A 23,886-nucleotide genomic window follows, 5' to 3' on the forward strand; every position below is an offset into this window, starting at 1 on the left:
GAGAAAGGAAGGCAGGCCTGGCATGGAGCAGCCTTAACGCATACTTCTTGAGGTCCTTCAATGAACTGGGGTTCTAATTATTGAGCGTTATGAAAAAACAGAGAAGGAAATGATACTAACCTATCTCTGCAAAGACACGGAAGCAGCACCCCAGGGAAAAGGGCAGTTAGCCTCTTGGTGCCGTGTTAATGGCTCCCCAGGATCACAGCTTCCCCATGAGGGGGCCCAGTCTTCCCAGGGTGAAGGGCTCCTGGAAGAGAGGGTTCAGGGAACCTGCTGCATATGCACTACCAGTTACAATAACCTCAGTTAGTGATAAAGTGGGGTGATAATTTCTATTATTCTAGGGGCAGAGGGCGGACTTCCTCAAGATAGGCCACTGTGGCCCGAAGATTATTCTGAGTTGAAGGCAATAGAGACCCTAGGGGACTCGAGAGAAACTTTTGCCCTTCCCTAAACTACATAATTGGGGATCTTTCTGAGAATAAGGGTTATTAGCTGAGATAAACGTTATCTGAGTGACCCATCTGTCTGGCAGGTCAGACTTCTAATTACCAAACAGATGCTTCTTACTGCCCTGTGAAGAAGTGTGCTTCTTTCCTCTAAAGTCCCAGACCACTGCCCCCTTCTCCTTGGTACAGAATGACATATATACTTGATTTCGCCTGACTCTGGAATTTCCATGTCTGTGTGGATTCTCCATACAAACACTATTAAACTCAGTTTTCTGCTATTAACCTGTCTGTCAATCTGCTCCTTAGTCCAGTTAGACCCACCTTGAGGGGACAGGAATTCTTGCTCCCTGACCTCTGGCATAGTCAGTAGGACACTTTAACTCGCTGGGCATAGCTCACTCTGATACTGCTGCAGCTGAGGGACCCTGGGGCATCTGACAGAGAGCCAGCAGAAGGTAAGATTTCTTACCGTGTCAGCCTCCCAGAACCTCTATCTATGGAGGGCAATGGAGCAAAATGGTCAGAGTCCTTTTTCTAAGTCTAGATTAGCAGGAGAAAATATTTGTGGAACCAGTCTCTTGGGTCTGGCGACTCTTTGGTTAAATTTGCTAGAATACTGTTTGGTTACTGGTCCACTTCCTCCCAGAGATGGTCTTTGTTTTGCTTTGTTGTGTCTTTTATGTTGCTTGTCATCTGTTGCTAAGGGACATCTTGGAAGTTAAAGCTGCAAAATTAGTGGGCATAGATTGAACACTTAAAAGCTGTTAGAGCACTCGCCACCTCAAGAAGACTCCCGTGGTAGGATATGTTGGCCACAGAATGACACTAGATCTAGATTGACACTAGATCACCCACCAACTTCAAGAAAACTTCCATGCAATGAGGTCCATGGTAAAGCAACATATAATCCCAACCATGTGGCATATCCCTCCTAGGTATTAGTTTGGATCCAAGGTATTAGTTTGGATCCAAGGCTTAGCTAAAGCTGTTAGACTTTTCCATTAGTCTTGTTCTATGTCCTGAGAGCTTGGCTTTGTGACCAGCAAGAATATTTTCTTTGTTCTCTGCCACCTGGAGAGTGTACTTACCCACGGGTACTTACTAGGGTGTACCTTCGTGGCTAGTTGAATAGACTGGGGATCCAAGAATCTCTTTCTTTCTCTCTCTGGCTGTGCCAGCTCTTAGGGGTGTTTATCATAAGAGATTCTAGCTCATAGGAACTTTTGTCGCCTCAACCTTTGTTGCTTGGTAGTGCTAGAAAGTCTCATTCTACAAGCATCTGTATGGTTGTTGCAGACTCTGGGTCTAAAGTTCTCTCTTGTCCAGCAAGAGAGTGGGCACAGAATTAAAATGCAAGAGATGGCTAATGTCTGGGAAAAGACAAGAGCCCTGTATAAGGGTCCTTGCTCCATATTTATTAAGATCAGAAGGCTTACAAACGTGATGGGCATGTACAAGGAGACAATGAATCTGTGAACATTAATTCGTAGGCATGAGGGAAAGGGGGTTTTGAAGATATATGGTGTTAGGGGTTTGGGTCAATATAAACCAAAATCCTGGCACCAGGCAGATGAATGTTAACAGCAGACATGAGGCTCCACTTCTGTGTATCTTAGCCAGCCTGAGGGATAAGACAGATAAAGCCTGTAACAGCAGGGTCAACAAGGCACCTTTCTTTTGCTAATTAGCTCCACTCTGGGCAGCTTCACCCTGCAGTGGCCTATAGCCCTATTTACCTGTTTTACCTAATTTGGTCCTTCCTTTTTGTGAAAGCAGCTTTCTTCTATAGCACTAAATTGGAGGGCGTTTTCTACCTGAATACCTAATCTTGCTTACCTCATATACCTTTGTATTGGGGCCTTTGCCCCCGCTTCTATCCTGGGGGCCTTTGCCCCCCCATCCACTCTATCCTTATTTGCCTAATCTTGTTCACCCAAGTTTGGGTGTGAGCATCCTATGACTTTGTGATTCTTTATGCCTTGTTAACCCATCAGTGCAGGCTCAAGGAATTCCTAAGCTTATTCCCCACATACGGTGTCACAGATTAATGGGTCTGAGGCTGGAGGCATCTCACATTTTCGTGGGAGACCAAAGACACCATTTTCAGTAGACCATCCTCACTGCCTATGCAGTGAAGGCCTTTGCTTTCTTAAAATAAACTTTTGGATCATGAGGCCCTCTTTGGACACCTCTTGCATATCTTGTTTAGCCATTAAGAGCCTTATTGGTTTGAGTTGCTATTAATAGATGCTATTTGCCAATGGCTGGCTGATGGATCATTTAAATTGGCTCCCTCTTTCTCTCTCTCTCTCTCTCTCTCTCTCTCTCTCTATATATATATATATATATATGATTTTTTATATATATCACCTGCCTATTTTAACTTCCTTTTCCTATAAAATTTACAAAGATTACTCTGGCCTAATCTCTAGATTCTAAGTATATAAGTTGTTCACATAAATGTTGAAAGCCAGAAAATAACTTTAACAAAAGCATCCAAGACTGGCAATAAGGCTTGCTTTGCTCTTACATTCCAGGATTCTATAATCAGGTTCTGCCTGCTTTAGACATTCCTACACGATGTCAGTTACCAGTGTATCCTAGACCCCCCGACCCCACCACCATGAAAAAAATCTGTGTCTCCTGGACTGCAGCAGATCTTTTAAATTATAAAGCCATTTTACCTCTACTTTCAAAAGATCACACCAAATTAGAGACTAATTAGAGAGATTATTTTACTATATTCACAACCTTCCCTTCACTGAGGAAATAGATGACCAAAATTTCTCCAAGGTCCTCCTAAACATGGTCTGCAATATTCAGGGGCTATTAGAAGCCAAGGTTAAGTTGTGTGCCCAGAAAAAAAGGCTTTTGTTAAAAATGCTTTATACAGATTTTACAGAGGCATAAATATTTTGGTTCCCATTTTAGTTAAAATTCTCCCTGATATAAAGAAGCAAATTCAGTTAAAAAAAGGTGGGCCAATCCCTTGATAGTCAGGCTGTAATCCAGGTCTTTGGGGAATTAGGAACAGCTGTCTTTATTTTACAACTCTCTATAAAACCAGAAATACAACTCTAGAAACAAGTTAAAGCCCACCTATCTTTACCAATCTCAAACCTTGCCTATTCCTCTCAAAACGTTTGTAGATATTATAAAAGATGAGGATATTGGAACAAAATTGTTCTGTACTTTAAAAAACAAAAAAGTAAATTTTAAATAACAATTACCTAGAAACTCAAGAATAAAGTTTTTACATTCTTTCTCTGTCTCTTGAAATGATAATTCTTTATCATGTCTTTGAAATGTAAATACAGCCCACAATCTCTTGAGACTGAAGAAAAAAAAAATAGAGAAAAGTATTTTAAAATTGGGCCTGCAATGTCTTCTCCACAAATATTAGTAGAAACAAAATTAAGATTTTGTATACATCTTGTCTGTGTATTTTGTGTGTGTGTGTGTGTGTCCACGTATGCTGTAAACGTGAGATATTTTTTCTACCTCTGGATGGTATTGCTAAAATTAATTTGTAAAACAGCTTTATTTAGTTGGTTTGAAGGCACACACTTGTAAGGATTGAGCATTCTAAAACTCAGAAAGATAGAAACTAACCCAAATGTCTTTCGAGTTCACATGATCCAGGAAAATATTCAATATTAAAGCTAATTTAAGGTTGTTGGTTTAATTAAAATAGACATATCTTTAGAGTTATCAGCATTAAATATAAAAGTTTTATTCTGCTCTTGTTTATTAAAAGTCACATAAGTTCAGGGCACCTGGGTGACTCAGTGGGTTAAGGGTCCAACTCTTGGTTTCTGCCTAGGTCATGATCTCACGGTTTGTGAGATCCAGCCCCAAGTCAAGCACCTCACTGACAGCATGTAGCCTACTTAGCATTCCCTCTCTCCTTCTCTCTCTCTGTCCCTCCCTGACGTGCATGCATGCACACACACTCTCTCTCAACATAAACTTTTTTTTTTAAAGTCACATAAGTTCATAGTATCTCTGTTGCAAAATTTGTCCAAAAAACAAAACAAAACAAAACAATATAATGGTTGACTTTGTCTAATGCCTCATGAAGTTTCATAGGTGGTCTAAACATAGTTGTTAAGAACAAGTAAATTAAAAATGTAAAAAAGATAAAATAATGAATATATGTTTATCTATTTTTGTCTTATAAAGAAACTAAAGACAAATTTGAGTCTGTTAGTAAATGTGTTTTATGCTTTATTGAAAGATTGTACTGGGGCACCTGGGTGGCATCCAACTCTTGATTTCAGATCAGGTCATGGTCTCATGGTTGGGTTCATGGGATTGAGCCTTGTGTTGGGCCCTGCATTGATAGTCTGGAGCCTGCTTGGGATTCCCTCTCTCCCTCTCTCTTTCCCCCTCCCCAGCTCACATGCACACATGCTCGCTCTCTCTCTCTCTCTCTAAATAATCAACATTTTAAAAAAAGATGGTACTATAAAAATGTTTCTAAAAATTATGAAATGTATTAATAAATTTGTCAATCTGAAGAATTCTGCTCACAGTTCACAGTTGCTTATTACATAGTTTTCACTAGCTATTAAGGTTGCTAAGCATTAAGAATTCTAATAAATGTAATTAAGACTACTAGAAAAATAAGGGAAACAACTCTATGCAAGAAAAGTAAGATACATGTTTTTGGTAAGAAAAAGTATGAGGAATAAAAGTATATATTTGTTGAGGGGGAAAAAATAGTTTTGTCCTAAAGTAAGGCTGGTTATTTTAAAGAGGGAAAATTTAGGACAAAATCTAAATGTATTTAAAAAAATTGTTGTAGGTTTATGGAGAAAGAATCTTTGGAAAGAAATGTTATGTGTGCTCAGTACTGGCTAAGATTAGGATAATTTAAGGGAACCTGGGTGGCTAGTTGGTTAAGCATCTCTTTTTTTTTTTTAATCTTTATTTATTTTTGAGAGACAGGGCATGAGCGGGCGAGGGGCAGATAGAGAGGGAGACACAGAATCTGAAGCAGGCTCCAGGCTCTGAGCTGTCACCACAGAGCCCAATGTAGGGCTAGAACCCATAAAGGACAAATTCATGACCTGAGTTAAAGTCTGACACTTAAACGACTGTACCACCCAGGCACCCCAAGCATCTGACTCTTGATTTCAGCTCAGGATTCTGTCTGCCCTCCCCCACAACTACCTCCCCACTCCAAAATAAGTAAATAAACTTTAAAAAAAAGATTAGGATAATTTAAGTGAGTAAATGAGTTTTAACATCAAAAGTACACTGGTACAAAGTTTTGTTTTCTCTTTGTTATATGTACAGAGTTTTCTTGAACCACTGGTCTGCTCTTCATAAAAAATTGTAAACAAAAGTTTTTCTTTACCATTGAAGTATTTTTATTTTTAGGCAGACAGTGATTCTACATTTGCCAAAATAATTCCTATATTTATTAGCTCTTTGATTACTTAGTTTTTTTTCTTTAAATCCTTTCATATATATATTATAATATTTTATTTATTTAATGTTTTATTTATTTTTGAGAGATAGAAACAGAGTGTGAGCAGGGGAGGGGCAGAAAGAGAGGGAGACACAGAATCTGAAGCAGGCTCCAGCCTCTGAGCTGTCAGCACAGAGCCCGAGGCAGGACTTGAACTCACGGAGCTATGAGACCACGACCTGAGCCGAAGTTGGATGCTCAACCGACTGAGCCACCCAGGTGCTCCTGCTCTTTGATTACTTAAGAACATTAGCCTTAATATTAAAGGAACTAAATTTTGCTCACAACTATGTGACCTTTGCCTTTGAAATCTTCCCTTGTCACTTTGGTTAAATAGATAATTAAATATTGTTTCATAATGATCCGTAATCCCATTTAATCGAATGTTCAAACCTTTTGATATTTTTTTATATATACTTCCCAAAATCAAATTCTAACATGGAGTCTGTTAACCACAATCTAGCTGAAACTTTCCAGCGAGCCCCTGGAACATTCCAAAAAAAAATTTTTATGAGAAATTAAACTAATGAGACTTATTTGGTATGTTAAATTATATGGGAAATATTGTCAAATATGTGATATTAAACTCTCTTTTATAATATTCATATAGATATGTTATTAAAATAAGTTCCAAAAAATTATATGAAACATCTAGAAATCTGAAGTCCTGCTTGTGTTATTATCTTGAAGTGCTGTATGTCACAAAAATAAACAAATTTCCTTGTCAACTGCATCATAATGAACTCTAATGAGATCTTTAGCCATGGCCATTTTTAAGTCTTCTATCATTTACAGACAGTTATGCTTTCACTAAGATGCCTTTGTAAGTTTCCTGCAAATGTGCTTCATCTTCAGTGAGACTCATGAAAAAGCAAAACAAAACCTCTGAATACAGGTTTCTGATAATCTTAGATCATAAAACTGAACTAGGTAAAAATTTCCAGAACTAGTAGAAAAACCGGATTCAATCAGAACAAGAATTAATAACATGGGGCGGGGGAGGGGCAAATAAATTGAGGCAGATAATCTTACTTTTTATGACTTATTTGAAACATTGCTGACATTTTTTAAAGTGTTTTTGTTTTTTCCAGATTTAAGAAAAATGTTCATCTTAAGCTAACTGATTTACAGCAATTAGATAAAATATACCTTTGTGGACAAATGGAAACATTTATCTTTTCTCTCTACCTGAACCCTCCAGAATTCAGAAACTCTCAGTGAGTATTCTTATATTTTTGTGGTGATCTATTTATTTACATAAGTCCAGTTAAGAATTTGTTCTCTTTATGACAGGACACAATTGGAAACACTGGTTATATTACCAGGGCTTTGACTGGAATGTTCTATTTGAGAGAGACATGCATAGACTCAGATCTGACCAGACAACTTTAGGCAGCTAATGTTGACTTTATGGAGCCAATAAAGCCTCTTGGAAGTATCAGCCTGATACTTTGCTTACAGAGTTCCCAGCAGCCTTACCAAGTGAGTAGAGATCACTTCCAGGCAGGAGCAAGAATCTCATGTTTGGCGGACCTTAAGTAGAGAGGAATTCAGGGGTGCCTGGGTGGCTGGCTCAGTCAGTTAAGTGTCTGACTTCGGCTCAGGTCTTGATCTTGCAGTTCATGGATTTGAGCCCCGCATCGGGCTCTGTGCTGACAACTCAGAGCCTGGAGCCTGCTTCGGATTCTGTGTCTCCTTCTGTCTCTGCCCCTCCTCCACTTGTGCTCTGTCTCTGTCTCTCTCTCTCTCTCTCTCAAAAATAAATAAGAACATTAAAAACCAATTTTTTTTTTTTAAAGAAGAGAGGAATTCATCCCCATTCAAAGATCTTACGACAAGATCTGATAGCAAGTGTTTGGCTTGGCTTCTAGTTTCAAGAGACTATTAAAAGTTCAATCTAGAGATCTAATGAAAAGTTCCAGCAAAGCAGGCTTTTATTATTATTATTTTTTTTTTATTTGAGAGAGAGAGAGAGAGAGAATGCAAGCAGGGGAGACAGAGAGAGAGAGAATCTTAAGCAGGCATCACATTCAACATGGAGCCCAACCCCACAACCCCAGGATCATGACTTGAGCCAAGAGTCAGGCACTCAACCGACTGAGCCACCCAGGTGCTCCAGGCAAAGCAGGTTTTAAACGGTCTATATGGTCAACCATTATTCTTGCTGCATGTATGTAAGGAATCAGGCCAAGTTCTTTCTTAAAACTAAAATTATTTTGCAAACAAATTATTGATAATTTGACTATTTTGGTAAAAAATGATAAAAATGATTATAGAGAAAAAAGTGTTTCAAAAACACATCCTTGTAGATATTCCATTTTAATACTACTCAGTATAAACTAGACTAGAAATCCTAGATTTCTTCTAGTGCCCTCCAATGGCTGGCTACAACTCTCCAAACTAGCATTCGGCTTTTTCTCCCACCTTTCTGACTTGGAATCATTTGAAAACTAAAACTGCCCTTTTCCCAAAAGCCCTACAAACTAAATATAAATGACGTGATGTAAACTTCCGAGAAATTGCCATAACAGCTCATGAATAGACAATCTTCATGCCTGTTGCTCAAAGAACATTAGAGACATTTGATTTACAAACCAGCTCCGTGGGATTGCCAGCACCTGCCCTCACTCTATCTGAAGATCCTTGAATCTGACACTTAACAAGCTTCCTCCACTGGTTCCCCTAACAACTCAGAAACTGGCTTAACAGTTGATCCAGCCATTAGCTGGTGTTTTTCTTTTGTTTCCATAGAAATGCCTCTTACTTAACATGTGATTATTGAACCATAGGCCTAACGTTGAGAATACACCTGAAATGAGTTTGACCAAACTAACCTACTGCCGGGACTAGCAGACTAGTCCAATGCGATGAAACAACCTACCGGCTCAAATTTTAATGTGTGAAACTTTAGGGAAGTTACAGTTCAGAAACCCTAGAGGCTGCAGCCAGGTGGCCCCAAGATGAATCACTGTGGCATGAAGATTATTCTGAGCTGAAGGCAACTGAGATCCTGCAGGCTCAAGAGGCACTTTTGCCCCTCCCTTAACTACCTAGAAAAATCTAAATTGAGGGGCTGCTGTGCTCCGCTGAGCCTATGTTTCTGAGCTCTCTGCTGCAATGAGCTTCCTCAAAAGTTTACCACATCCCTGGGGTGCCGGGGGGCTCAGTCAGTCTGTTGAGCATCTGACTTCGGCTCAGGTCATGATCTCACCGTTGGTGAGTTGGAGCCCCACACTGGGCTCTGTGCAGACAACTCAGAGCCTGAAACCTGCTTCAGATTCTGTCTCTCCCTCGCTCTCTCTGCCCCTCCCCTGCTCATGCTCTGTCTCTCTCCCCCTCAAAAATAAATAACATTAAAAACATTTTTTTTTTTTTTCAGTTTACTGAAGCCCCAGTCAGCGGAGGGGCTCCAGCAGCAATAGTCAGATTCCCCAGGCTGGGGAAGGGCCTCTGCATTAGCACCCCTGACAACACCAAAAGCTGCATGTCTTGGTTAGATAGCTCTGATTAGGATTCTCATTGGAATACTCTGCCGTTAGTGTGCATGTGGTATCCAGGGACCTAAAAGTCTATCCACCATGAGCATTTGTATGTTACAGTGAATGCCAAATTGGGAGAAGAATCAAAAGAATCTGTTGCTGATGAAGAAGACAATGATGAGGACACTGAACCTATTGCTGAATTTAGATTTGTGCCTCATGATAAACCGGGTTGGAGGCAGCGTTCACTGCAATGTGTGAATGCCAGGCTTCGTGTCCAGATCCTGAGGATGAAGATTCAGATGATTATGAGGAAGAATATAATGTAGAAGCACATGAGCAAGGGCAGGGGACATCCCTACATTTTATACCTATGAAGGAGGATTATCCCAGGAGCACCCGGTGGCTTAGTCAGTTGGGCATCCGACTTCGGCTCAGGGCATGATCTCACAGTTTGTGAGTCTGAGCCCCAAGTCGGGCTCTGTGCTGACAGTTCAGAGCCTGGAGCCTGCTTTGGATTCTGTGTCTCTCCCTCTCTCTGCTCCTGCTCATGCTCTGTCTCTCTCTGTCTCTCAATAATAAATAAATATGTGTTAAAAAAAAAAAAAAAGATTATCCCATATAACAGCAGAAGGCCAAGCTACATTGGAGAGATTAGAAGGAAGTCTTTCTCAGTCTGTGCAGCCCATATAACATGGCCGGAGCATGGACAGAAGAGTCAATAAGAGATTATAAAGATGGGATGGAGGTAGATACTACACCAACAGTTGTTGGCCTGTTTGGAGATGCAAATACTCACCACTGAAAATGATTTATGCTGCTTTGGAATTGTCATAAATATAGAAGAAACCTTGGTGCCTCTTCCACTGTGGAGTGGATGTTGATGAAAGTCTTTTTCCTTCTCTAAAACTTACCTGAACCCGTCCTTTTTTTTTTTGAAACAGACCATACTGAGACAAGTTGTCACCAGCAGAAGAAACTATGATCTTTATTTTAAAAGGTGCATTAATTTAACCAAGAGGGTATTTGTAGATTTCCATTTACCCCCCCCCCATAGTTTCTGTATATGGGGACCCTCTGTTCAGGCCTGCAGTTCCTGCCTTCACTATAAGCTTGCAGGTGGATGTGATGACAGCACGCAGGTGCTTGAAGGTACAGGAACACTGGAGGAAAAGGGGAGGGGCTGAGTCTAAATTAATTCTACCCCTTGAGGGGCTAAAAATACCTAACACCCTTTAAAAAGAAAGAGATCTCCGAGAAATCCTGGCATTTGCTCATTCTCCACAGGGGCAAGTGTCTTTTTACTAACTTGGGACCAAGATTAATTCACTCACATATCTTTAGGGAGCCTGTTGGGAAACATCCTAGCCACACATATAACTACTAACACAAGTACTTCTGACTAGTTTTCCTCCTTCCACCATGTTTCACCAATCTGTTCCTTTATAACCTCTTGGGTTATATCCTTGAATTTCTAATGTCTTAGGTCAGTTTCTGTAACAGAACAAGTGAAATCGAGATGAAGTCCTCAAAGTACTTCAGATGATAACTGTTTTTTATCTTTGTAATCATTTAACAAAAAAAAATTTAGGTTTTCTCCCAAAAAAAAAAAAAAAATCTAAATTGGGGATCTTGTTCAGAATAAGAGTTATTACCAGAGATACATGTTATCTGAGTGATCCATCTGTCTGGCAAGGCAAACATCTAATTTCCAAACCTTTGTTCTTCTTATTGGCCTGTGAATTGCCCTCTGCACTTTTGAATCCCTAGGTCCCTCTCCCATTCCTTTGCTTAGGGTGGCATGTACCTCATTTTACCTTTCTGTCTTTGAATCTCTCATGTGTGTAGGGTTCCTGTACATACAAAATTAAGTTAGATTTTCTCCAGTTAATATGTCTCCTGTCAATTTCATTCTTAAACCAGCCAGAAGAACCTTCAAAGGGTGGAGGAAAAATTTTTCTTTTCAACCGTGTTGGCAAGGGAACTCTCTTGCTCAACTACAGACCACAACAGTTAAAACCAGAAATAGACAAGGCCACTTAACTCATGCTCTAATTGAAACCCATTGTGTTTATTTCTCACCACACTTTCTTGAGGCATTGAAGACGTTTTCCAACCACCACACCAGAAAAGCCCTGATAGCAATGGAATGCCTAGAAGACTATATCCATAATAATGGACTGAACACATACTGAGCCCCACCCATGATCACTGAACTCTCTGCCTGACCTCTTGCCTGTCCCCCCACCCCAACCTCTTCTTATAATACTCTAGGTGTCCCTCTTGCCCGTAGAGAGGTCAGTTGTTAAGGCTTGAGCCTGTCACAGCTGACGACACCGAAAATAAATTTCTTCCTTTCTCTCTTCCAAACCCTTGTCTCTTGAGTTAGTGGCTGCTCTTGTGATGAGTGTATCCAAGTTTTCTGGGCAGCAGTGTTGGCAAACCCAGCAGGGAGCTATGCTTTCGATTTGCCCAGCTTTCTGGGGAGTCCCCAGTGGAGCAGTTGGCTCCAGGAGTGTGCTGGGCTTCTCGAGCTTTCCTGAGTTAGAAGCCGTGATAGCAAAGGGACAGTAGACATAGCTATGGTGACAATGCAGCCATGGGGCTGTTTTCTCACTAAATATCCTTTGCCCATACTAACCCCACATTTTGAAAGTGTCCGTCTTCCAAACAAATTTCTTTTATCATGTCATAAACTATTTACATTTCCATGTATTTCAGTTAAAGAATGCTAATGAGATCTTCTGATCTGCAGAAATGTCACTTGGGTCATAGATTGTTTCATTTGAAGGCAAAGACCTTTTTTTTTTTTTTTTAGTTAATGAGTACAACCTTATCATAAAAGTACAATTTCTGGAGGCACCTGGGTGGCTCAGTTGGTTAAGCGTCTGACTCTTGATTTTGGCTCAGGTCATGATCTTCGGGTCTGTGGGTTCAAGCTCTGCATTGGGCTCTGGGCTGACATCTCAGAGCCTGCTTGGGTTTCTCTCTCTCTGTCTCTGTCTCTTTCTCTCTGTGTCTCTCTCAAAATAAATAAACTAAAAAAAATTTTTTTAAGTACAAATTCTGTAGAAAATACTGAAAATGGATGAAAGGCCTTTCTTAGTGCCCTGGAGGACATGTAAGAATCCTAGGATAGCAGGTGGGTAAACTTTGATCCAGGATTTGAAATAAATAGGAAATAGATTTATTTGGAAATGAAAAGAGAGAAGAGATTCTACTCAAACTATACTTATTAAATGACTGAAGAGTGAAATCTCTGAAATATTTGGGAACACGATCACTCAAGGAGAGAACTGCATGGAGTAGATTGCATTTTACATTTTATAAGATAATGCTTTACAAAGCTGCAGTCTTTTGCACTTAGAGCTACTGCTAATTGAGCAATAGAATACACCTGCACTAAGGCTTGTTAAAAGGAAACAGATCCCAAATGGAGTGATTTATGTTAAACTCCACCGAGACTTAATATCTAACTTAACTTCAGTTTCTGCCTCTCCAGGGAGTGGAGTTAAACCAGTCAGTCTGGAATATTTTGTTCAGCCAACCAGTGAAGTCATCTTCGTGAAGAGATCTCCTGCTTCTCCCCCTAGGGAAGGTGACCTCGCCTGAAACCATCCTTTCTTTTCTTTTGCTAATAACTTCCTTGTCCCACCCTCTTTTCTGCAGAACTACTGTATACAACTCCTCAGACTTTTCTAGGTGGGACGTTGCTCAATTCAGGAATCATTGAATAAAGCCAATGCGATCTTCAAATGTACTCAGATGAATTTTTATTATTTAACAGGCTTAAACTATGTATTTAAAGGTTTCAATAGAGGATCCAGATAACTGAGAAACAACAGATTCTTCAGGGGCACATGGCTTGTTTGTAAGGACCTTGGGTCTCGATGTTCCCCGTGTCAAGGAGTCCTGATCACATCCTGTTTGCCTGAGGTCACCTTGATGTGCCAAAGTAGGACAAAGTCTTTGTCCCTGTAGCAACAGATGTGTGTCACTGTGGAGTCACGACAGCCAACCCCCATATGTTGGGCAGCGGCAGGGACACAGGGGCTTACGATGGTCACTGCTCCTGATTTCCCAGGTGGGAAAAGGCAGGAGGCCAGCCCCGGACAACTTCTTTGTTGCTGCCAACAACAAGTAGTTGGAAGTAGTCATGCTCTCGGTATCCCCCGGGGTAGCATGAGTTGCTGAGGGCGAGGCTGATGTCTGAGTCTCGCGGGACGGTCTGGATCTCCATGTGGGAGCTGGGTGACTGCCACCAGCCAGCCTCAGCAGTTCCCAGAAGTCTTTTTGCACTAAAACTGTGGTAGGTGACTGTCAGCCTCCAATGACCATCTCAAGTGACCTCAAGGAGAAACCAAAACCGAGAACCAGAAAACCAGTTAAGTGGAGGCATACAGGCAATATTTTTGAACAGATAGGATAGAAACAATTCATTAAGATGACCTAAGGGTTTTCAGGTGTCTAAGTGAAAATCAGTAACCTTAATATTTATAACCAAACAAATTATACTTTGTCATGTCATTTGGAGAACTGTTTGCAAGCTTGTATACCGCTTCCCCTTTCACATACAATTCCCAGTAAGCAAACGAACTTCAGTGCTGTTCTTCAGGACAATCTGAAAGACGGTCTCCGGGGCTACCCAGCTATCGTCCTCAGGAGGACAATGAACAAAGCATTTACTAACCTACTTTGAGGTTGGCTTTTTTTTTTTTCTTTCCACTGACACTTCCAGAGTGGACAGTGGAAGAAGTGAAACTTTTGCCTCACAGCTAACGTCAACACAGTCTTTCTTGGGAAATGCAGAAGAAAAGCTTTCAGAACAAACAACCCACTCCATTCTTTATATGGTAAATAAACCAGCTTCTTGCTAGAGAGAGCTTAAGACATCAGTGAAATAAAATCCTGCCTTTTTCTGGCCTGGGGGGCAGGGAGTGGAACGAGGAGGAGGAGGAACGAAGGGAGGAAGCCTAGGAGTTCAGAGGAAGAAGAAGGAGGCAGCAGAGGCCAGAGTCCTGCCCAGATTCCTCAGGCAGGCAGGACTGCAGACCTTCACCACAGGTCTGTGTGATCCTGGGTGAGGCATTCAATCTCTCTGTGCCTCACTCCTATTAGATGTGAATGACAGGGGATCCTGACTGGCTCAGTCTGAAGAGCACGTGATTCTTGATTTTGGGGACGTATGTTTGAGCCCCACGTTGGGTGTAGAGATTACTAATATATATTATATTAATTAATAATTATATCAATAATCATATTAATAATTAATATATTATACGAATAGTATATAATATTAGTATAATATATTCTAGTATATATATTATATATATTAGTATATATAATATATATACTAATATTATATATGTAATTAATATATATAATATATATATAGTAATAGCACATCTTCCTCACAGGGTTGTGGTGAGAATTAAATCATGCAAAGCATGTGTTCAGCCTCATGTACTTATAGACTAGTATCATTGTATGTGTTAAATAAATAAAGTGAGGGACTTAGAGGACTCCAGAGGGAGTGTCTTAGGCTGATAGGCAAATTTAACTAGGTGGAGCCATGTGGTTAGGCATACAGAGAGGCTGCTTTTTAGCTTTCCTGGGTGACCCTGGTACTTGAGTGATACAGACAGGACCCAGAAGTAGCTGAGAACTTCACAGGAAGTCTGGCCTGAGTGGTTCCCTGTGGCTGGTTCTCTACGCCAAGGATGTGGGGGTTGTAGCCATAGCTCAGAGGACTCTAGCTTCCCAGTGAAAACAGATGTGGGTCCAACAGAGACCTGATCATGAATTCTAGCAGCTTCAGTTTTCATCTGGGAACACCCCCAGGATCAGAAGAAGCAGAGGTACCATGATCCTCACCAGCCAGCACCTGAAGGACAATGCCTAAGCCTCCCTGCCCCCAACCCCCTTCCACATTACGAAGAAGCAGGGGAGAGGAAAGCCTCGGAGACTCCGGACACTTTAACCCAAAGTAAAGCCTAAATATTTGCTAAAGAGACTGTTTAATTTACAGGGTTTATCTACATTTTGTCCAAATTGAACAACTAATTTTGCCCCACGACGAACTGGTGTGTGTATGGGGGAGAGGAAAAATGTGTTGGGTTGCAAAGGCAAGCAGGTCAAGTATAAACAAAACAAAGAAACTGATGTGGGAGCGTAAGGCAAGCTGACACCCTGCAAACAAGCAACCCCAGGTGGGATTTGTGGTATTCCTCAGGCACTCCTGGCTGCCCAAGAACAAAGGAAAGGACAGGAAACAAATGGTTAAACTGCTAGCGTCTCCATCAGTTTACAAATATCTCATCAAGAGCCTAATCTCCATGAACTCCCTACTATCTTAATCATAATGCTTTAGTAGAGGGAAAAACAATAGCTGGGTCTCCAGCAATGTGTAAATCCTCTTCAGCAAATGGAAATCCCTTTGAGAACCTTCCTCTTGACTTGACCTCCCCCAATCCCACAGTATATAAGCAGTCATTCTGCAGGACTCCAGGGCAGGTCTTCCTGCCCACAGTCCTGTCCCCGTGCTTTAATAAAATCACCTTTTTGCATCAAAGACATCCTCAAGAATTCTTTCTTGGCTGTCGGCTCTGAATCCCCATCAACACCCCAACACCCCATCCAAACTACCTTTTCTCTGCACAACAGTGGGTAGCACCCGGTGATTTAGACCATGATACACAGTCAAACATCAGAATGTGCAACACATTTGCCTCCTATTTCTCTCCTTCCCAATGTCTTCATTAAAAAGTGAATGGTCTAATTAGTGCCTGTGCATGGAGGCCCAATTCTGGGAGAAGAGGTCTGTGCCACACATGAAGTCTCCTTTCCAGTGGTCCTCACGGCTGAGGCAGCTGATGTCCCCAGGGCCCTGCCAGTCAGAACAGGGGTGGAGTTTCCACAGCCCTGGTTAGCAGTGGGAGGGAACGGCCAAGGCCTCAGAGGAAGAGGAAGCAAAAAACAGAAAAGGGACAATTTTTTTTTTTTAAAGAGAGTTTGGAAAAGAAAAAGAACTAAGAGAAGTCTGAAAGGGGGCTGGGCAAAGGAGAGAAAGAGAGAAGAGAAGAGAAGAGAAGAGAAGAGAAGAGAAGAGAAGAGAAGAGAAGAGAAGAGAAGAGAAGAGAAGAGAAGAGAAGAGAAGAGAAGAGAAGAGAAGAGAGAGAAGAGAAGAGAAGAGAAGAGAAGAGAAGAGAAGAGAAGAGAAGAGAAGAGAGAAGGAAAGGAAAAGAAAAGGAGAAAAGAAAAGGAGTAGCTATTATGGAGAATACTTGGAGGCTCCTCAAAAAATTAAAAATACAAATGCCATATATGATTCCACTATTGGGTATTTACCCAAAGAAAACAAAAACACGAATTTAAAAAGATCTATGCACCCTTATGTTTACTGCAGTGTTATTTACAACAGCCAAGATAAGGAGGCAACCTAAGTGTCCATCAATAGAGGAGTGGATAAGGAAAACGTGGTATGTGTGTTTGTATTTGTATATGTAACAGAATATTACTCAGCCATAAAAAAGAATGAGATTGTGCCCTTTGAGACAACACGGGCAGACCTAATGGGTATTATGCTAAGTGAAATAAGTCAGACTGAGAAAGACAAACACCATGTGATTCCACTTAGATGGGAATCTAAAAAAGGAATAAACAAAAAGCAGAATCAGACCTATAAATACAGAGAACAAACTGCTGGTTGCCAAAGGGGAAAGGGGTGGGGACGGGCAAACTGGATGAAGACGAGAGGGAGCTAGAGGCTTCCAGTTATGGAATGAGTAAGTCGCGGGAATAAAAAGCACAGCATAAGGAATATAGTCAGCAATATTGTAATAGAGATGTAACAGGACAGATGGTAGCTGCACTTGTGGTGAAGACAGCATGATGTATAAACTTGTCAAATCGCTACGTTGTACACATGAAACTAATGTAACTGTGTGTCAACTATACTCAGATAAAGAAAAGAAAGGTGAGAAAATAATAATAATAAAAAGAACACAACACCATGAAGCTAATAAAAAGAAAATAGAAAGGTAGCAAGAGAAACAGAATGCCTGAAATTTGGAATCAAAAACCACCCACGATGTCGAGAAAAGCAGACAGTGTGCAGGAACCATGAGTGAAGAGGAGGAAGGGAGGAGGAGAGAGGTGAGCGATGAAGAGGAAACCTGAAGAACCACTGCAAGGTAGGGGACCAGCACGGGGCTGGGGGCAGGAGGCTGTGTCCCGCGGGGCACACCAGGGTGGGAAAAGATGAGTGTGGCAGGAAACCTGCCTGAGGAACCCGGGACCAGCCCAGCGGCAGGGGACCGGCTGGTGAGGAAGGGGAGCCCAGCGCTCGCCAAGGCAGGTTCTGAAGGGGGAGCGCATTCTTTCGGAGGAAAGGGCTGGGATGGAGAGATCACCTACTGCTGGGTGGCCTTTCACATTGAGCAGCCTGCCCTTGCGCTAAACCACTCAATGGTGCGCAGAGGTTGTGATGCCACCGCACTGGTATTTCAGTTATTTCTTTTTACTGAACCCGGAAGACTCGGATACATAGAGCAGCAGGCTAGGAGCGCCAGGCCTGATGCCTTCATGGCATCCTTCCTCCTCCATAGATACACAGACAGATGATAGATAGATACATACATAGATACACAGATACACACACATATATATAATACGTAATATATACATATTTGTATATATGTTATATATATAATAGATTTGTTGGTAAAAAGCAAATATATTTGATATATCTTACATAAAAGCCATGTGTAAAGCATATATAAATGGCATGTATATGAAATATATATAAAATATAGATCATATTGTAATGCCCGAATTGCAAAACCTCCAAATGTAATGCCCGAATTGCAAAACCTCCCACAAGAGACCACCAGAGTCGTAAGTCAAAGCCAAGCAGCAAGGGTCGTTTATTGCAGGTTCGAACCTGGACCTCTGCGCCCTCGTTGCCGGTGACGCTAAGAGGCCCTGATCAGGGTTGGTACAGCGTTTTTATAGACAGAGACAAATAGCATAAGGGAGGTTTCAGATTATGAGGGGCCTGATTAGTTGATTTTAAAGTAAGGACATTTGTTGTTCTCTGATTGGGCGTCCTTTGTCTGTCCTTTGGCGGGAAGGCTTTCTCCGTTACTTGTGGCGGGAGAAAAAGGGGGAAGGGGAGGAATGTGTTAAGCAAGCAAGATTACAGAAGCGAGAAAATGCTGGTTAGTAAGTATTTTTATAATCTTAGGGTATAGCAAACTAAGTCTAGAAAAATTTAGGCAAGGCTGACCGATCGGGACCAACACTCTTGAAAAGAGTGTGGCCCTGAACAGCCCGGGTACAGAGTTTTTAAAGCCGATCACATCGTCTTATCATTATCTGGGAACAGAACAGAGAAACAGTTTCTAGATGAGTTAGTAATAGTTGCCAGATGAGTCAGAAACAGTTATCGAATGAGGTGATTATTTTAGACTTTCTGCCGCTAAGTTGCAACTAGTGGATCTCCTTGACCTTGTCTCTGACGCTTTTTTTTGAGGTTTCGTTTTCTTCATTAGTAAAGCCTGATTCACAAGAGTATGAAGTATGATTTACAAGAGTAAAAGTAAGGCTGTTATCTTTTGACCTTCAGTGTCAGAACAAAGTTGTTATTTTTCAAGCTAAGCGTTAGCTTTACAGTACAATTTAACCCTTACAATATATGTTTATATATGTAAACATTTTCTTTAAAGTTTAAGGTGTTTTTTTCCCCCCTCTCTCAAATTTTAGGAGAAATTAAAACACTTCTGTGGGCATCTACAAGTGTTGTGGGCCCTGGGCACTGTGCCTCCTGCACTGATAGAGAAGTCAGCCCTGGGAACTTAGGGAAACAGGATAGTAAGCTCTAAAAATATACAAAGAGATTAGATGAAATATTTATATTGATGTGAGCCGGGTAAGTGCATTAGAAAAGCAACAATTGAATGTGGTGATCATGAAAATGCCGTGATTGCAGAGAGGTAGGTTTTTAAGGTGTTGGTACGTACCATTTAGGGCTCACTCTATGCTGGCCTCTCTTCTAAGCTCCATTCTGCAAGAGGCACAAAGAGCCTAAATAACTTGCCCAAAGAGACTATGGCCCATGTTTTCAACCGTCGTGCTAAACTCAGAGCTGCCCTGACGGTCATTACTCCTTTACTTCATTAGGTCAAAATACATTTATTCAGCCCCTGCTCTGTACCAGGCACTGAGCTGGGCCCAGCAGTGGCAATGGCAAGGAAACCCATATGGTTTACTTTCTAGCGGAAAGTAAAGACATTGAACAAATGGCCACCCGAACAAAAGAAAACAAGCAAACAAACAAAAATGACCACCCAAATATAATATTATAGATATTGTAGACCCTCTGATCTAGTCTGGGGGCAGAGAAGGCTTCTTTGGGGAATTAAAATTCAAACTGAGGTCTCAAGGATGAGTAAGTTAATTTAGTTAGCCAGATAGTGGGAACAAAGGTGTTCTAGGCAGAGGCCATCAGCATAAGTCAGGTGCCCAGGATATAAAGCCAGACCTCAGAAAGCTTCCAAGAACTGTGTTTCCCTCAAAAGCCAGAGTCTCAGGTGAGGAGATAAAGTAGCCACAGAGATAAGCAGTGATTAAGGACTGCTGTGAGAGAGAGATGTGTAGAGTATTTGAGTAAAGGGAGGGAAATTACCAGGGGGAGAGAGTCTTCTGAGGACAATCTATAGATAAGACCTGTAAGGAAGATTAGAAAAGCCTCAAGCAATTTTCATAAGAGGGAGGAAGAGGGTCTTATCCCTTTTAGAACACTGAGGGCTATTTACTAGAGTAGCTGAAGACATTTCAAGATATGAAGAGTTAGTCTTGCAGGCAAAATCTAAGAAGAAATTCCTACGATGTTCTCATAAGATAACCAGGGCCTTGGGGTGCCTGGTTGGCTCAGTTGGTAAAGTGGGCAACTCTTGATCTCAGGTCTGTGAGTTTGAGCCCCACATTGGTGTAGAGATGTAGAAATAGGAAAAAAAAAGAAAAAAGAAAAAAAATAGGAATAGAAAAAAAAAATTGAAAAAAAAAAAAAAAAGACCAGAGCCCCATGTGAGGCTACAATAGGTGAGACCTAGAGAACTATCAAGGATTGTTGACACCGTAGTCAAAATAAAGTGTGTGCGGTGGTAAGGTGATGGCTGGCTCACCTGAAGAGATGCCATACCCTGCAAACAGGCACCATGCAGAGACCCTTTTCTCATATTATTGTCTGTACACCCTCTTATCAAGGAATTAAAGATGGCAACATGTAATGTACGTGACTACAATCCCTTAAAGTCTCTAGATGGAGACTACAACCCACTTCCCTTTACAATACATTATCTTCATCCATGGATATTGATACCTTGAGAACTTATCAGAAAGAACTTCATTCTGCAAAGATCAGTACAGTCCATATTGTTATCTGACCACAAAACTGCTTAAATGTTCATTCTACACAGGAAGGATCTCTCAAACATCTATATAAGATTTATTCTCTATATTTTGCTTTCCCAATTTTCACAGAAAATTTAACTGGTGCAGTTTATTCATCAACAGGTAAAATGGGATTATAAAAATGAAACATTCATTTTAGTTTTTCAGAAACTACTATGCAACCTTCTTGCTTAACTTTGAAGGCAAGATCCATATCTGAATCCTTCTGTATCACCTACTGGGCAACATAACAAATAAAGAACTCTCAGGACTGCCTTACTTTTGTAAAGTGATGAAACATGATCTTACATGTATGGATTCATCCTCAGAATAACGGGATTTTTTCATTTACTCTTTTTGTTTTCTTATGTACAGTGCTGGATCTTATCTTGATTTCAATTTTTGATACCTTGTTCATTGTGTTTTGTTTATTTTCAGTAATTCTGCCTCAAATACCTGCTTATCTTCTTGGCAGAAGGCTTAATATCCTAATATATCTCCCTTTCCACATGAGCTGTTGTAGGTGCTCATGATATTAAAAAAAAAAAAAAAAAAAAGTAAGTAAGTCCCTGGACAGCTGGGTGGCTCAGTTGGTTGAGCATCCTACTCTTGATTTTGGCTCAGGTCATGATCCCAGGGTCATGGGATTGAGCCCCAAGTCAGGCTCCAAGCTGAGCTCCTGCTTAAGATTCTCCTTCTCTCCTGCCCCTCTTCCCCTGCTCATGCTCTTGCTCTCTCTCTCTCTCTCTCTCTCTCTCTCTAAGAAAAAAAAAGTCTGTTTTAAAAAACAGGAAGTCCCAACTTCCACATCCCCAGTGGGGAGAGCACTGGTGTGGGACCATCCACAACTGCCCAGCTTCTTGCTGCTCCTCAACCTGGTTGTGAATTCTGTTGCAAACTGCCCTGCAGAATTGAACAAGCAATCCTGGTTCTGTGCTGTGGTACATTTAGGGCTGGCCTCCTGGGTTCTTCACAGGTTTTCCTTCCCACTCATGGTCATTTCCCTGGTTGCCCAGGATGACTGTGTATGGGCTCTCATGATGGTGAGCTAGAAAATTGAACTCACCTGGATGGCCCTCTCTGGCCTAGCCAGGAGGCTGGTGTGTGTTTCTCAGAGTGGTAGCTCTTTGTAGCTCCTTCAGTTCACAAACTGTTGTAGACAAAATCATACCACCAGCACCACTCCCTGAGGATGTCCACTCCTAATTCTCAAAACCTCTAATGAATATGTAATACGTCATGTGGCAAAGGGGAATTTAGATTGCAGGTGGAGTTAAGGTTGCTAAAATACCGACCTTAAAATAAGGAGATTAGTTTGGATTAGTTGGCTGAGCCAAATGTAATCACAAAGGTCCTTAAAAGGGGAAGAGGATTGCGGAAGAGTCAGATCCAGAAGGATGGCATCATGAAGAAGAGTTGACTGACCATTGCTAGCTTTAAAGATGGAAGAGAATCGGGAGCCAAAGAATGCTTGCAGTCTCTAGAAGCTGAAAAGGTAAGGAATTGGATTGGTTCCCAGAGCTTGCAGAAGGAACACAGATCTGCCAATACTTAGATGTTAGTTCAGTGAAACCCATTTTGGACTTCTGACCTCCAGAAATATAAGATATTTGTTTTGTTTTCAATGTTTATTTGTTTTTGAGAGAGAGAGACAGAGCATGAGCAGGGGAAGAGCAGAGAGAGAGGGTGATACAGAATCTGAAGCAAGCTCCAGGCTCTGAGCTGTCAGCACAGAGCCTGATGCGGGACTTGAACCCACAAACCATGAAATCATGACCTGAACGGAAGTTAGACACAACCAACTGAGCCACCCAGGTGCCCCCATTTGTTTTGTTTTCAGCTACTAAGTTTGTGGTATGAGAATGAGAAACTAATGTACACACATGACCTCCCTAAATCCCCAGGGTACTGGGTTTTCAAGGTGGTTGCTCTCCATGATCACTTCTTTTGGCTTGCACCCCAGATAGCGTAGGGGTCCATATCTGGTTTTCAAGATGAGACATCTCCATGGTTAGCAATTTTGGCACACTTGAGTGGCCATCTCTCTGAGTGCCTCGGTGAGTCTTTTCAGTTTACACACATGGTCATCTTCAGAATTTCAGAGCACTGGGTCATGATTGGTTCTGGAGTCTAAGCCTTCGTGGACTGAAAACATCTATTCCCTTTTCCCTTCCAAGGAGTAAGCATCAATGCCAGGAGTAAGTACACTTTTCCTTGTAAATCCTCAAAATGCAAAGGATCTAATTGACCCTCTGTGACCACTAATATTAGAGATTCTCACTAATTTCTTAAAGTAAGATTATTCTTCGTGGTTCCAGGGGACCTTACAGTTCATTCCAGGAAATGGAATGTGTTAGTAGCAACACATTTCTTTACCTCTCAAGGGGCCATCTCTACCTTTCTAGAAGTAGGAATGGAGCTAACTAAAAACAAACAAACAAAAATCACACAGATACAAAAGAGTCCATACACTATGTCCATTTACATAAAATTCCAGAAAATGCCGAGTAATCTATAATGACAAAAAAAGCAGGTCAGTAGTTGCCTGGGGTTTTGGGCAGAGGGAGAGTTGGACTGCAAAGGAGCAGGAGAAATCTTTTGGGGGTGATAGAAATTGTCAGCATTGTGATTGTGGTAATTTCACTAGTGTGTCCATCTGTCAAAACCCATCAAATGGTACATTTAAATTGACATAATGTATATAAATTAAGCTTCAGTTTAAGCAACCAAGGGTTGATTTCTACAAATGGAGGAGGAGTATTTCCCAAAGGAAAATCAAGGGACTGGTTTTTTGTTTGTTTGTTTGTTTTTAATTGTCCCATAAGAGAGAAAATAGTTGAGAAGGACTTTTTGTTCTGCCCTCAAAAATGTATGGTGTTGCCACTGTGTTTTCTGCATTAAGTTTAAAGTTTTGCTTTTATTCCTATTACCATCTTTGATAGGAATTATATCCTGCTACAATATTTAGACTGGAAAAATCATTCCTAAGATACTTATTCATTTCTATATCAAATCAGGAGCCAAC

General features: G+C 41.1%; 1 protein-coding gene and 1 long non-coding RNA gene across 2 annotated transcripts in view; both read left to right on the forward strand.

Moving 5' to 3' along the window:
• Positions 1-4,304: 4,304 nt before the first annotated feature.
• Positions 4,305-13,170, forward strand: LOC112862610 (uncharacterized). Its single transcript, XR_015251607.1, has 3 exons — positions 4,305-6,150; positions 7,023-7,148; positions 9,311-13,170. It is a non-coding gene; the product is annotated as an uncharacterized LOC112862610 (long non-coding RNA).
• Positions 13,171-17,669: 4,499 nt separating this feature from the next.
• The window catches only part of PHACTR2 (phosphatase and actin regulator 2), a 293,165-nt gene continuing 286,948 nt past the window's right edge, over positions 17,670-23,886 (forward strand). The window contains exon 1 of the mRNA XM_086708411.1: positions 17,670-17,909. Within this exon, the coding sequence (XP_086564537.1) occupies positions 17,670-17,909 (240 nt within the window). The remainder of the gene's footprint in view (positions 17,910-23,886) is intronic.

The sequence above is a fragment of the Puma concolor genome, chromosome B2 (genome assembly GCF_028749965.1).
Source record: "Puma concolor isolate L17-30 chromosome B2, mPumCon1.1.hap2, whole genome shotgun sequence".
NCBI classification, from domain to species: Eukaryota; Metazoa; Chordata; class Mammalia; order Carnivora; family Felidae; genus Puma; species Puma concolor.